The sequence below is a fragment of the Eretmochelys imbricata genome, chromosome 10 (assembly GCF_965152235.1).
Source record: "Eretmochelys imbricata isolate rEreImb1 chromosome 10, rEreImb1.hap1, whole genome shotgun sequence".
Classification (NCBI taxonomy): domain Eukaryota; kingdom Metazoa; phylum Chordata; order Testudines; family Cheloniidae; genus Eretmochelys; species Eretmochelys imbricata.
Window position 1 is genome coordinate 7,397,590 of NC_135581.1, and position 14,864 is coordinate 7,412,453.

At 46.8% G+C, this 14,864-nt stretch overlaps 1 protein-coding gene across 1 annotated transcript; it reads right to left on the reverse strand.

Annotated features, from left to right (window-relative positions):
* Nucleotides 1-642: 642 nt before the first annotated feature.
* Nucleotides 643-13,932, reverse strand: DRG2 (developmentally regulated GTP binding protein 2). The gene is made up of 13 exons (XM_077828528.1): nt 13,762-13,932; nt 12,620-12,780; nt 12,010-12,099; nt 10,181-10,241; nt 8,973-9,063; nt 8,077-8,149; nt 7,829-7,919; nt 7,411-7,508; nt 6,625-6,701; nt 6,023-6,111; nt 4,374-4,432; nt 2,112-2,165; nt 643-2,021 (listed from the first exon to the last, which is right to left on the reverse strand). Exons 1-13 carry the CDS (start codon nt 13,823-13,825, stop codon nt 1,935-1,937), a joined length of 1,095 nt encoding a protein of 364 aa, XP_077684654.1. The 5' UTR covers nt 13,826-13,932; the 3' UTR covers nt 643-1,934.
* Between the last annotated feature and the right edge of the window lie 932 nt (nt 13,933-14,864).

Genomic DNA, 14,864 nt, shown 5'->3' on the forward strand with positions numbered 1-14,864 from the left:
ACGCCAGCACGGTTAAAAATGAAACAGTTAAAAATGAAACACGAAAAGCTTTGTCCTGGCGTCTTGGCCTGCGCAACCTTCATGGGAAATTTAAAGGGCGAGTCAATGTGCTGGAACAGCATCCCACTCAATTAGCAGAGAGAAGTGCAGGCATTAGAAAGCCAGCTCAGGCATAATACAGCTAATTTGGAGATTATTCTCCAGTAGCTTCTACCTCAGCCCTGATTCCCTCTGCATTCCAGCTGCGAGCAAAATCATTAACACCAAAGGTAACCTACAAAGCTCAGTGTCACCTTTTTGGCTTGGTTCTTGTGTAATTTATCCAGCTCATGTCATCCGAGGAAGCCCTAATGCGTCCAACTCATCTCCATCCTTAGCGCGCCCTTTGTTCACTCGTCACAATGCCACTTTAGTCTCATTTCAGGTTTGGGTTAGTGTGTAGGTGCTGGGTGGTGGTGGTAGCCTGAGAGATACAGGTCAGACTAGATATCTAGTGGGTCCCTTCTGGCCTTAAATTCTATGACACATTACCATCAAAATCCACTCCACCACAGAGCTCCTTGCCACTCAGTTGGCCAAAAGGGAGGGAGAGGGATGACAAAGCAAGTGTTCCCGTGTCTGTTTCGAGAGGCAAGGGCATAATTCACATGAAATAGCCACTTTTATTTTCTTAAATAAAACACTCCCAGCCAGTGCAGTTCAGGAGGAGCACGAAAGAGGAGCTTGGGGGCGGAGGAGCTAGCCATCTAACCAGGCTTCATGGTTCAGAATTCGGCATTGGAGGCTCTTGCTCATGGAAAGAAAGAGCCTGTAACTATCAGACACTATAAACCATTAGCAACATTAAAAAAGCATGATTAGAAAATCCAAGTTTTCTGATGGAAGATCTCCATTAAGAAGCATTATTGTTCATTTATTTTAGCCAAAAAAGGCCACAGCTTAGAATGGGATTTGAGCCTGAATAGCTATTTCTGGGGTTTAGGAGCCATGGATGCATGATTTAGAGACAAGTGGTTTCCTGACAACTATTCCTCAGGTACTGTGTTAGAAAAGGTGGAAGGCGGCGGCAAAGCAGAGGTTTCCCCCTGGGAAACTCCTAATGCCACCTCTTAGACCTATGACATGGACGGAAATGAATCCTCACCAAGTCTTGGAGCTCTTCTAGGATGTAGCTACGGCACCTGTGGCTTGGCCACGTATCAATCCCTTTGTTAATAGGGTTGCACCTTCCAGCTCTCTCAAGAGTACTAATGGGATCAGGACACCCTACAGGCTGTCAGAGGGTTAAGAGGCATGGGATGTTGGTTTTAAATTTGATAGAGTGGGATGTTCAAAAGCTCAGCCTAGGGCTGTCTCGGATGTGGGAAACCCGCGGAAGCTAGAAAGGCTGTGAATTTTAGCAGCCCTCGTATTGGGCGAGTGGGGGAGGGAAAGGTTTGCTTTAATGACACTCTTACATTAAATGACAGGAATGTGCAACGAATGGCAGGTAACCTCTCTCAGTGCTGGTATCAATGGCACCAAGAGAAGAGTCACATTTGCGTGGACAAATCCACAGATTCCGATTGGCCGAGAAAGCTGCTGGCAGGTATAACAGACAGACATGTATGGAAAATCTGCAGCAGTACAGGAGGGTGGAGGATTCTCATCGCATCGTAACAAATGGGTTCCATGATCCAACTTTTAGAGATGTTGTGCAAACAAGCTACCTTGCCTGAAATGTCACAAGATGGGAAACCCCTCGTCTCCCTGCTCCCCACCTGTTTATAGTGTATCCTTAGTCTCTTCTTGTCTCCAATGGAACAAGCTTCATGGAAGCCTACGTGGCTTGGAGCACATCTTCCTTTTTTTGGCTTTTATATGGTCACAATAAGTCAGTTCTGATTCTACAGCCTAGGGCAGGGTCAGGCACCAGTGAGCAGTGGCTAAGAGGGTTACTTCTTGACAATCTGGATGACATCTTCGTGCTCCATCAAATGAGTTAATCCTACTCTTTGAGGACTGTATTTTGTGCTGGTTCCCTTTAAATCAGGAGAAAGCAAGTTGAAACGTGTTAGGAGTGGACACTTCAAATACAGGCAAATCAAATTCAGAGAGTATTAGTCACTTACCCACACCAAGGCATATTTGAACTGGCTGGCTAACGTTCTGTGAATTCGATGGCACTGCAATAAGACAGAGTGTGAGACAGTCAAATGATAATGCTTCACTATATATCAGCCTCTATTCTATTCAGGTTCTTATACTGTGCCCCTCACCATGGTGTCTGAGCACCTGAGAATTAGATATGAAAACACAGTTTTTGATGATTAGCTCCAACTAATCATGTCTCCCAAGACAAGAAGTGGAGATTTTCCCCAGACTTCCAGTACCCACTGCTGTCTTCAATTAACATCTAGCCACTACAAACAGGAACACCTTGGGTCCACGCTGTTTACTGCAAAGGCAACTTCGGAGCCACATTCAAAAACGCACAAAGAGCATAAAGTAAATGTACCAGAATCATGCTTTCTCCATACAAAGTTCCCAGGAATAGCATCACAAAAGTCTCATCATTTCCATCTGCTTGTTCGCTGAACTCTATTAGGTTACCTTTGTGATGTTACATGCCACATTCTTTATAGAAATATGGTTATGATATGAATATGGCCTAAGATATATTTTATGCAAGATGGGTCTTGTAAGGTATCATTGGGAAGGTTATGATTTACTGAATGTGAATAGCCAATTTGTATGCCTGTATCACTTCTGTATCTAAAGTTAGGAATATTGACTATGTAACAATTACAACTGTGTGTGTATTACAACTGTGTGTGATTCAGAGTAGCAGCCGTGTTAGTCTGTATTCACAAAAAGAAAAGGAGTACTTGTGGCACCTTAGAGACTAACAAATAACGCTCAAATAAATTTGTTAGTCTCTAAGGTGCCACAAGTACTCCTTTTCTTTTTCCTAACTGTGTGGGAGACACCCACCAGACAACTGGCCATTGCAGCCTTGATGGGCCATTAGGAAGGAACAATAAGACTGTGAAGATACGAATCTCTCTCCTCCCTGAGAGGTGTCCTGGGTCGTAGCTGTGACACAACCAGGTCAGGTGGTCCTGTTACCTGGCACTAAATACCACTTTGGACACTGCTGGTACTTTTCCTCTGTAGCGGGATGGGGATCAAACAAAGGTTTTCCGCCTTAGGTAAATCCTTTTTTAAGGCTGGAGAGCGGGTTAATCTGGACTCTCCTCCATTGCCTATCAAGAAGAAAGGCTACTGAAAATACCTGAAGAGACAAAGGAACTAACCTGAGGGGAAAGGCAGAGATGAGTCCAGACTGAGACAGGGGTCCAGTCTGTAAGAAGAAATAACTGGAACTCTAAGCTACAGAAACTCTGCAACTTGCCTAAAACAACATTTCGGGTGAGAAATTACTTCTTGAAATCAGGTTTCAGAGTAGCAGCCATGTTAGTCTGTATCCGCAAAAAGAAAAGGAGTACTTGTGGCCCCTTAGAGACTAACACATTTATTTGAGCATAAGCTTTCGTGAGCTACAGCCCACTTGAAGTGAGCTGTAGCTCACGAAAGCTTATGCTCAAATAAATGTGTTAGTCGCTAAGGGACCACAAGTACTCCTTTTCTTTTTTCTTGAAACCAGTCTCTTTAAGATCCTAATCTTAGTATGTGTGTTTTGTTTTATTTGCTCAGTAATCTGCTTTGTTCTGTTTGCTATCCCTTATAATCACTTAAAATCTGCCTTTTACGGTTAATACATTTGTTTTGTATATTATTAAACCCAGTTTGTGCATGAAGTTGTGCATCTCTCTCTTCACACTGAGGGAGAGGGCAAATTTTTATGAGCTTGCGCTGTGCAGATCTTTCTATATAGTGCAAGACAGTATTATTTTGGGTTTATTCCCCAAAGGGGGTGTGCACGTGAGTGCTGGGTGAATCCTCTCACACAGAGCTGACTTCAGTCTATGTCTTCAGCTGGGTGTGGCCCTACCTGTGTGTGTATGCTGCAAGAGGCTGGAGAGCCTAATTCAGCAAAACAGAGAGAGAGAGAATCCAGGCTGATGGAGGAGGAAGGGCTAAGTGAAACCCCAGTACATCAGGTAGCATGCCAGAAGTGGGGGTCCAACCCGTCACAACCGTCATCATCTTTTATCTAGTAAAGTACATAACCAGAAAAGAAACATTTGTTTCTATACCTCAGTTAGACCAAGCTAAGGAATGCTAATGGGCAACAAAACAGCAACATGTGTTTTTTCATAGGACAACCTGAAATATTCAAAATCCTACCAACAGTTTGGGTAGGAAGTTTGCATTGGACTGAGTGCAGTTCTACCACCAGAGAAAGATCTTTCTTTGTGTTATTTGCTTACCACATGCTCTACAGAAGCCCCTTTCCGGAGAATAATGGCATCTGTGAAGTCCGGTCTCTCTAGAGAGCACAGAAAAACAAGAAGGGAAAAGATAGCATCGCTTTCCCGATCGCTATCCTTTAACACAATCTGACAATGCATTTGATTATGTACAACTCCTTGGATCCCCCCCGGTCCCCTACACCAGTTACACCTGACAGCAGGCTGGCATACAAATAGCCATTCACCTGAGTTATATTGCCTACTTAGCTCCATACACACTCCAGTGGCAGGAAGTACAAATTGGCTACTTACCCTGGACTTTTAAAGATCAATACAATACATTGAATCAATTCATAATCTTCAAAGACAGTACTTCCAACTTTTGATTTACTCTCTCTCTCTATACCACCTTTAACATTTAAAAGTCAAAGTCAACCATTTCCTTAGAATTCACAAGCCCATCCAAGCCCAATCTTCATTCAATCCACATGACAGGACTTATCGCAACAGTAAAAGCCAAAGTCTAAACACACACGTTTAAATAAAAGGGAATCACTGCTGCAGTTTCCTTGAAGATCCTAACATTTTAGGATCTAATAAGCTACCACAAAATCTCACTGACGTTTACCTAAAATTCAAGCTTGCAGCCCTCCAATGCCAAATGCAACAACGGCCTTTACAAAGTGACAGGGAAAGTGAGAGCTGTATAAGGACCCTCAGTAAGGCGTTTGGGGAGTTAAAGCCAGCTGAGGAGTGCTGCTCCTGCTCATCCTCAGCCTATGTGACACCTGTAAGCAGCTGCTTGGGAGTTCTGTCTCAGGAGGGGATGGTGCTAAGTGCCCATCCTTCCCAACTCCCCTGTGGGCTCCTAGTGGGACTGCTGAAAAAATCTAAAGGGACAAATTAACTAACCTGAAGGGAAAGGCAGAGGTGAGTCCAGACAGTGGTCCAGTCTGTAAGAAATAACTGGAATTCTGAGCTACAGAAACCCTGCATCCTGCCTAATTCAACATTTAGGATGAGAAATTACATTTTGTAACCTGTTTCTTTAGTGAATCAAGCTTAGTTTGCGTGTTTTGTTTTATTTGCTTAGTAATCTGCTTTGTTCTGTTTGCTATCCCTTATAATCACTTAAATCTGTCTTTTGTAGTTAATAAACTTATTTCTTGTTTATAACATAACCCAGTTTGTACAAGTCATATGGGGCGGAGGGGGAGAAGCTGTGTATCTCTCTCTCCACATTGAGGGAGAGGGCGAATTTTTATGAGCTTGCGCTGTGCAGATTTTTCTATCCAGCGCAAGACAATACACCTTTGGGTCTGCACTCCATGGGGGGTGGGCACCTGAGTGTTGGGGAAAGTCCCTTAAGTGGAGTTTTCCCAGAGCTGATCTCAGTGTCTGTGTCTTTCTGCAGCTGGGTGTGGCCCTGCCTGTGTGTGTGCTAGAGGAGGCTTAAGAGCCTTGCTCAGCAAGACAGGTTAAAGGGGGCTCAGGATGGTGGAACAGGTGGGCTCAGTGGTATCTCAGTACATCAGGTGGCACCTTGTCACACCAACTGCTCACTGACAGCCAATGGGAGTTGGGCACCTAGTGTCCAACTCCCATTGGCTGTATTTCTGAAAATCTCCTCCTTGGACTCTTTTTTTGCCTGTCAGTGTTTTGCTTACGTCCTCTCTTCTTAGTGAAGATACAGGTAAGCGCCAGGTACTCCCACAGCTTCTCCAGTAAATAGTCCAGGTTCAGCTTCATTCCACAGCTGCAAAACACCATGAACATCTCGGCTTAGTGTAATTCTATTCCCCAAAGAGCAGCCCAAATCCCGTCTTACCTGGAGTCCACAAAGAAGTGTGATCGAGAAGCTTATTAAGTGCTAGATGACAAGGTGAAGCTTTCTGATGGGTCAGTATGATGAAACAGACAATGCTTTCCAAAGGTATACCACCTTCAAAGTGGCAGGGCCCATCAGTTTAACAGATAATATAACAGAACTACTGGGAAGACCTGGTTTATTTCAACCTGGAGATGGTGCGAGGCAGCTTATAGCAGATTTGCCTCTCTCTGTGGATAGAGGCCACTGAATATTTTGTTAAAAATGACAGGGTACTTGTTGAGTTTCACTCTCAGCCAGAGCACAGAGCAGCTAAGTGGTGTGCCAAGGAGCGTGCCCATCTTTGGGATAGCAAAGGAAGAGGGTATTAATGAAATGTAAACCAACTTCCGAGTGCAGAGCCTGCAGAAGGTGTGGATTGACAGGCTTGCAAGCTCTTACCTGATCACAACACTGTTTGGTCTCCTAGCCAGACGATCTACTTCCTCCATAGATATCTGGTCAATCTTGTTATAAACCTAAAATCAAAAGGGAAAAGAACATATCCTTTACAAAGTCAATTCAAGTGACACTGCAAGCAAATTCGATACATGCAAGTAGTTATGAGGTTCTGCAGCTTCCAGTCCTCGTAGACACACAATAATGAGATGCTGGGGCTTGTTAAAAAATGTGGCGCTTATCAATATTGATCAAAGATTTTTGGTAAATTGTTAAAGTTCATAAGCCTCAAAATAAATGACAAGTTTTCCCATTTTAAAGTTCTTTCCTTTGGGGGTCACCCTCTGGTGTTTTGTTCTTGGACCGCATTATAAAAATCCAAAACATTATCAGAAAGGGGCCCCTGAAACGAAAGGTGCATCTATAGCGCACCAAGGCTGTGCACATACAGACACCATGCTTGTTAGAGGAAATCAGCCATGGAACTTTCAGCACCAAAACACAAGTCTCTACCCCAGCTGAGAGGAAAGAGGAACGATCAGCTCTAGGTAGCCTGCCGCTATAGTCATCGGGGCCAGCCACAAGAGGGCGCTGGAATCATGTGCTAAACGAGCGTACTACACACGTACATGCGCAACAGGTTAACTAGATGTTTGATGACAAGTGGTGGTTTTCACATACAGAGTGATTCTCTCAAGGCAAGAGGTCAAGATCATTCTGTATTTAGGACCCCAATCTTATGCTGTCCCACTAATTATACAGAAATAAGGCTGTTTCCGGGATACTCACATAAAGGCAGGGCATGTAGACTCTGTTACCGACAATCACATCGATAAACTCATCAGGAGAACAATCTTCTCTAAACAGAACCTCTGCATTGAAGATTTCTGAGGTGGCATCATTAAGGCCAAACTTCCTCTCTTGGCTAAACACACCGGACAGGCACAATGGGCTGGATTTGTTTAATCTTGTATAATGGGGGCTGCTCAGATGACCCCCCCCAAAATTCCTCCTGCTTTTAACTTCACCGTCACCCTATTGGCATGACCACCTTGCTCTGGAATTAGTATTGAAGATACAATCCCATTCTAGTTCGAATGGGACCTTCACCGAGTGGGCTGCTGCGGCTCTGAGGTGTGGGACGGGGGTCAAGAGAAGCGGTTTCTGGACGTTGCCCCTTTCTGGGCTCTCCTTCAAAAAAGGATACTGTACTCATGGAGGATGAGCTGCACCAGCTTCTCGGAGCACTGGGTCAGCGTGACAGTCGAGTTAAAGGAGATGCCCCCACCCTTCTTTGGCTGGATGAACAGAACAAAGAACCTTAAAACAGTCTGTAAAATGTAAAGTCCACGTTATCTGTGGACTAACAAAAGGGACAGGCATAGAGGAATTCGTGTTTCCATTGGATGAGCACACGCAAACCCATGACTGTGCAGGGCCATTGGTAAGTCTCACCTTGAAATAGATGTTTGGTTTGCATTTGTTCAGCCGGATTCCTACAGATTCCAATTCCTTTTCCAAGAGGGACCTGCGTAGACACTGCAAATTAGTCGTTGGTACACTGGACTTAGTGCAATAAGAGGAAAAAATGGTCAAAAGCTTGGCCGGCACCTTGACGTTTCCCAGCTCCAAATCACCACCCTGTGGATCTTCTCTATACCACTGACTGGGGCCCTCCCATTCAGCAAGGCCTCTAGTTGGGACCTAAGAACATGGCCATGGGAGGAGGAAGCCTCAAACAAAGACACTACCATGTAATATATTATCCTTCCCTGGAGAGGCCATATGTTGATGTTCTTCCCCTCAAGAAGCCAGAACTGAGATTCCTGGCAATCTTAGTAAATGCTGCGCCTACCTAGCGAGTAGGTATTTCTGTTGAGCACAACTAAGTCCATTGCCCAAGCCTGGGCTGCTTGCTTGGAAGCTACCAACAGGCCATCCAGCCCAGGCAATAATCTGCAGTAACAGTTATCTTGCTAGCGAAAGCAATGGCCAAAAAGCTCCAGTAGAAGTTTAAATTTAAACTGAAACACATTAACAGAGTGGCCTCATGATGCACAGATTTTGAGACGAGCCAGCTAGAATGGAAGAACAATTTAGCAAAAATCAGCAAAGGCGGTTCATTTTGGAACGTCCATGGAGATCAGGACTGAAGTGAGAAGATGATCCCAGGAATATTAAAGAGTAAAATTATTAGCCGACTATAGATTATATTAGGACATTAGTAAATATCTAGTGTGCTGCATACGGGGTATGCCTAGTTAGCCTCCGCAGCTGGGAAGTAGCAAGCCATCGGGATTCCTTCATTGGCTTATCAGTCCAGAACTGACTAACCTGCTCCCTGTGCTCACCTCTGTACTTCGCCCTTAGTGGCATCCAGCATCATGATAACGACATCAGCGGTCCTAGCCACAGCTATCACCTGACGTCCTCTCCCTTTCCCTGCAAAGGAAGGAGATGGCGTTATCCGTGGGAAGGCAGAATAGTTAAAAGCTCCCTCGAACCAGGAACCGTCCCATGGGACTTCTTCGAAGCAAGAAAGAATTTCATTCCTGCTTTGGCTGCACTAACCTGTTGGGAAGGCGGCCAGGCTAATGGGGTCAAGGCCCATTCAGAGCTCTTGCAGCCTGAAATATGTGCTTGTTCCCAAAAGAAACACCATATTTTGAAGGCCAGTCCAATAGAAAGCACTACACAAACACACAAGGACTTGGCTTTAAGCAACCGCAGGATCCATTCCCCTAGTTGCATGGGGCTGGGATGCGACCCACTCAGCCTCTAGTGTGAGGGCATGCAGTTCTTGATGAGCAAGGACTCCTCTGCAGGCAGACAGTGGAGAAGCATTGCAATCCCATCAGACCACCTTCTTTCCAAGAAGCAATGTGTGTGCAATTCTCTCTCTCCTCTGCACTGAAGTGAGGATACCCAGAATAGCAAAGAGGAAAACCCCGAGATCCCAGTTCAAATCAGCTAGACACACTTTCTGATCAGAAGTGAAAGGAGACGTTTATTAACCAAACTACACTCTGCTCAGAATGAAACATCAGGAGACTCCTACGAACCTCACGAGACTCCTCTTGCCACAGCTGAGCGACTGGCAGACAAAGCGAGAGGAAAGAGGTAGAATGAATTCCTGGCTCCCAAGTCAAGGAGCCACATCAGAACTCTCAGAAACACCCAGGCGATCGTAGCTGAACAATATTTCTTGCCTTGCTTAACCCTCCTCCCACACATCTCCAGTTTCTCTCTCTAGTGACCAATACCAAAGACCTCCCCTTGTACCAGGAGAACAAATGAGCAAGGCCATGATTCCCCCTGAATAGGGAGGTTTGCTTACTTCTGCTACCCACCTCCAGAACAAGCATCTTCTACAACATAATATGCCTTTTTGTAATTCAGGGACTCTTTTACAATTGTCTCCCACATTCAGGACCTCAGGTTTTAAGTCTAAGGTGTTCACACAATACATGACTAGGCTGGCAAGGTTGGTACCATTTAGAAACTCCACACAGTACTGAGAGCAATGGCACGCATTAAATTAATGTAAGAGCTAACCAACCTTGTGCAGCTCCTTCGATGATTCCAGGCAGATCCAAAAGCTGAATGTTTGCTCCTTTATACTGCAAGATAATCAGAAAGGTGGAAGATTATGAGGACCTCCACAAAACCTTTAAAACTGCTTTCCTAACACAGGCTAAGCACTCAATGTATTGTACACAGAGGGCCAAATTCTGAAATCAATGGGGCTGCACAGGGTATAGGGCAGGGCAAAACCTGGACCAGTAAGTTGAATATCCCACTGAGCTGGAAACAATTTGCAGAGTTTTTACCATGAAGCTCTTTCGCTAACCTTCTGAAAATTCCTCCTTCCACCTCAAGATACATTTTACTGCAGCAGTTAATGGCCAAAGCTACAAATATTCTAGACCATCTTGGTTTGACTACAAAATGACAAGACTAGAGCACACTTTGGCTGTAATATAATTTTGATCCTCTGTTCACCAAAGAAACTTGTCCACACGAGTAATAAGTTTCTTATCTGGTCCAACAGGTGAAATATTTTAATGATAAGAGCACTCTCATGGCTGGATTCAGAATTACTCAGGTGTGTATCATAGGCATAATATTACTCCTGTTAACAGAGATTCTCCTTGAAACTCAAGTGGTGAGGGTCACTTGCTTATGGAGCAGGAAGATGAGAGTTCCATTCCTGCAACGGCAGTGAAGTTTAAAATGACGACATCGTGCAGTAAATGAAGTTGCAGGTGGCCTCAGATTTGTGACAATATTTATGCTTGTTTTGACATCAATGTGTTTGTTTTAATTATTTTCACTCAGCCTGAATTTTGAACCCAAAATTTCACATTATACTAGGATGCTTTTCACTTTGGTGCCTTTTATAAAATTGCTTTACAGATGGATGTACAGGGCACAGATAGCAAAAACTCCTCAAGGATAGGAGTTGTCCTATTTGCTGTCCAAATTGATTACTGCACAGATTGCCTATTTTAAAGCTTCATTAACAACAAATCTGTCAAGGCTTCCAGCCATCTGGTCAATGGTGTCAATAGCTGTTATACAAAAAAAAAAAAAAATCAATTGAGAATTATCTTGTTGCCTGGCCACTCAAAATGCAGAGTCAGATTCCCAGTGCATGCTGCCTGTCTCAGAGGAGCAATGCTGCCTGTAAAAGTGCCAGGCTCCACAGACCTAACTGCAAATGCTTGAGACCTTCCAAGAGTTCAAAACAGAAATCAGCTGGGAAGCAGGGACCTTTGGATACAGCTGCTTCTGAGCCCTACCATAGACCTACCTGTTTCTGAGCCCCATCATAGACATAATTAGAACACACACATCAGGAACAGCACATCCCTACATACTAAGTTGTGGGTCTTGTTGCTAACAGCTTATGATTAAGGCTATGTTTTAGTCACAGGTATTTTTAGTAAAAGTCATGGACAGGTCACGGGCCATGAATTTTTGTTTACTTCCTGTGACCTGTCCATGACTTTTACTAAAAATACCTGTGACTAAACCTTGGAACCACAACCAATGGGAGCTGTGGGGGTGGTGCCTGCAGGTGGAGGCCCTGTGCAGAGCTGCCTGGCCACGCCTCTGCCTAGGAGCTGAGGGAGGGAGATGTTACTGTTTCTGGGGAGCCCCCCAAGGTAAGTGCCGCCCAGAGCCCTCACCCTGTCCCGTACCCCTTCCCTCTGCCCCCTCCCACACCCAAACTCCTGCTGCTGCGGGGGGAGAAAAGGCAGTGGCTCAAGACTGCCCCTGCAGCAGCCGGTGCAACTGGCCAGGCACACTGGCTGCTGCAGAAGTCACTCTGTGACAAACTCGCAGCCTTACTTATGATGTAGAATCCAGCCAAATCACACTTACTTCTATGACACCTGGAATACACGTCAGCGTTGTGAATTCATATGAGGCAGCTTCACTGGCTGTGGAGGTCATTAAGCTCAGAAATGTGGACTGAAAAGCAAGATATCATAACATGAAATACATAAACAAATGACAGCACCACTGAATATATAAAGATACATGGAAACAATGCACATCGACGACTTCTGAACTGGAATGGGGAGAAAACTACTCTAGTTTTAACAGCCATGTGCTCTTGCTATGCCGGACATGGCAGTTTTAGAGGTGAAGAGGAATACTTGGCATGTTCTCTTGAATGTCAGTTATCAGGCTGCTCTTACAGACCTTTCATAGTGGTGTTGCTGTCAGATGGGAACAAACGAAAGGTTTTGGTATGCACCAAGTGTGCTTTGCATGCAGGGATGATGACAGACTTTCCCCAGTTTTAGCCTTCAGGTCTGGGTGCGCGAGCAACATTCTTTCCTTTCATTTTTGGAAAACAAACACTTAAGTTGTGGAAATACAGAAAAAGTCAGAAACATTAGCAGTCAGATCACAAAAGCATATTTCAAAAAACCGAAAACAAACTTAGGAACTGCACGTGCTAGAGTCAGCTCTGATAGTCACTGACCTTACCCACAGAGGGAAAGCCAATCAGTGCCACTCTGGCATCTCCAGATTTCATCACATCAAAACCTTCTCCTTTAGCAGCAGCAGATTTGGAGGGTTCTAGTAGCTGAGCTCTGTACTTGGCAAGCTTTGCCTTCAGTAGGCCAAGATGGTACTCGGTAGCTTAAACAAAATAGCAACAACAGTTATTAACCAAATAGCCTGCAACAGCATGGGAACATGGCACCTATTTCCCTCTTAGTTCAAGTGACTTGTTTCTAGTTTGGGAATTGCAGCAATTAGGACATTACTACAAATTAACATTGTAGATCAAGTTTGGTGTTTTTAACTATTTACTCTTTATGCCTGATGTGGCACAAAACACCGGAATAAAGGTAGCTCCCGCCTTAGGAGTATCCACTCTGACAGAGAAGGGAGTGGATTCCTAGGGAGAGAAAACAACAGGGTTTTGTATTTTCTCCCCCCTTAATTCCGTTATTATAGACTCACTTCTTGTAGTGTAAGTTATGCCTTGACATTTAATCTATTCCCAGTGGCATATCAAGACACAGGTATACACCACGCACGAGGTGCAAGTGGTATTTCTTTGCCCCAATACGGCATCCTGTAGGTGTGTAGAACAGGCACCCACTCAATCCTCTGGGGTGCAAATGGAGCCCCCACAAAAGGATGAAAAAATCAGTGTAAGGGAAGAGGCTGACAGAATGGCCCCCCCGCACCCCACCCCTCCCTGCTGCCAGGCTCCCCGCACCCCACCTCTCTCCCCCCGCACCCCTCCCCGCTGCCAGCCTCCCCAGCACCCCACCTCTTTCCGCCCGCCTCATCCTGCCTCTCCCTACTTCCGGCCCCCCCACACCCCACGCCTCCCTGCTGCCAGGCCCCCCCCGCACCCCACCTCTCTCCCCCCGCCTCCAGGCCCCCCCGCACCCCACCCCTCCCCGTTGCCAGCCTCCCCCGCACCCCACCTCTCTCCGTCCGCCTCATCCTGTCTCTCCCTGCTTCCGGCCCCCCCGCACCCCACCTCTCTCCCCCCGCCCTCCACTACCAGCCCCCCCCGCACCCCACCTGTCTCCCCCCGCCGCCAGCCTCCCCGCACCCCACCTCTCCCCCCACCCCCCGACAGAAGGGCGGGCCGCCCCTGACCTTTGTTCTTCTGGGTGCGCGCGATCTCCTTCTCGATCTCCGAGATCTTCTCCAGGATGCCCATGGCGCCGGCGGGCGGGGGCGCAGCCGGGCTCTAGGGGCTCCGAAGCGGGCGCCGGAGGCCTAACGCGCCGCCCTCCAGCCACCCCGGCTCCTCGCCCGGAAGCTGCCGCCGGCTCGTCCGTCGCACTAATCACCCCCTCGGCGTGACGGTGTGGCGGCCGGTGCACTCACGTTCCAGTCCGGCCGGGACACGCAGCGTGCCGGCCCCCGCTGCAAGCGTTCCGGGAGCACAAACGTCCCACGCACAGTGGGCGGTGGCCCCTGGAAAGCGGCGGGTCCCCCTGATGGGCCTGGCTCCCTCTCCCTACAGAGGAGCCCCGGGGCTGGCCCTGCTCCTGCAGCACCCAGCCCTGGCTGGCCCCAGCAATCCCCTCCCCCACCATGTTTCCTGTGGGGGGAAGGGGCAGCAGCCTCACCCTGTCCTTAGCTGCCCCCAGGCCCCTTGCCCGTGCGCTGCAGCCCTCCACCAGGGGAAGGAAGAAGCTCTAGCTCGGGGGGCTGTGTAAGGAGCTTGTGTGTTGCAACCCCGCCCCCCCGCACCGTAACAGGAGGAGGCCTGTGCTCAACCCCCACTTCAGAGCCTGCACAGTCCCCCAGGAGAAGGGAGACGGGGGCAGACAAACGAGGCAGGACTCGTCTAACTTCCACAGCTCCTCCTGCTCCCGCTCAGCCACCAGTGACTCCTGCGACAGACAGCGCCCAGGGAAAAGGCTGCAGCAGCATTTCAAAAAAAGAAAAGGAGGACTTGTGGCACCTTAGAGACTAACCAATTTATTTGAGCATGAGCTTCCGTGAGCTACAGCTCACTTCATTTCAGATTGCCTTGCACGAGTCGTATCCCCCCACCCTTGCTAAACCATAAGTTTCCCCCAGTCTTCTCAAGCAGAAAGCTCGGGCTTCTGCAGTGGTTTGTCCTTTTAATGTGCAGGCCGATTTCCTTAGATATATCATTCCATTTTCCATGCCCTTAGCTACAAGGGCTCTGCGATTCTGTCCACAGATTATTCTGAGACAAGAGAAATGGCCACTTAGGTTAATGA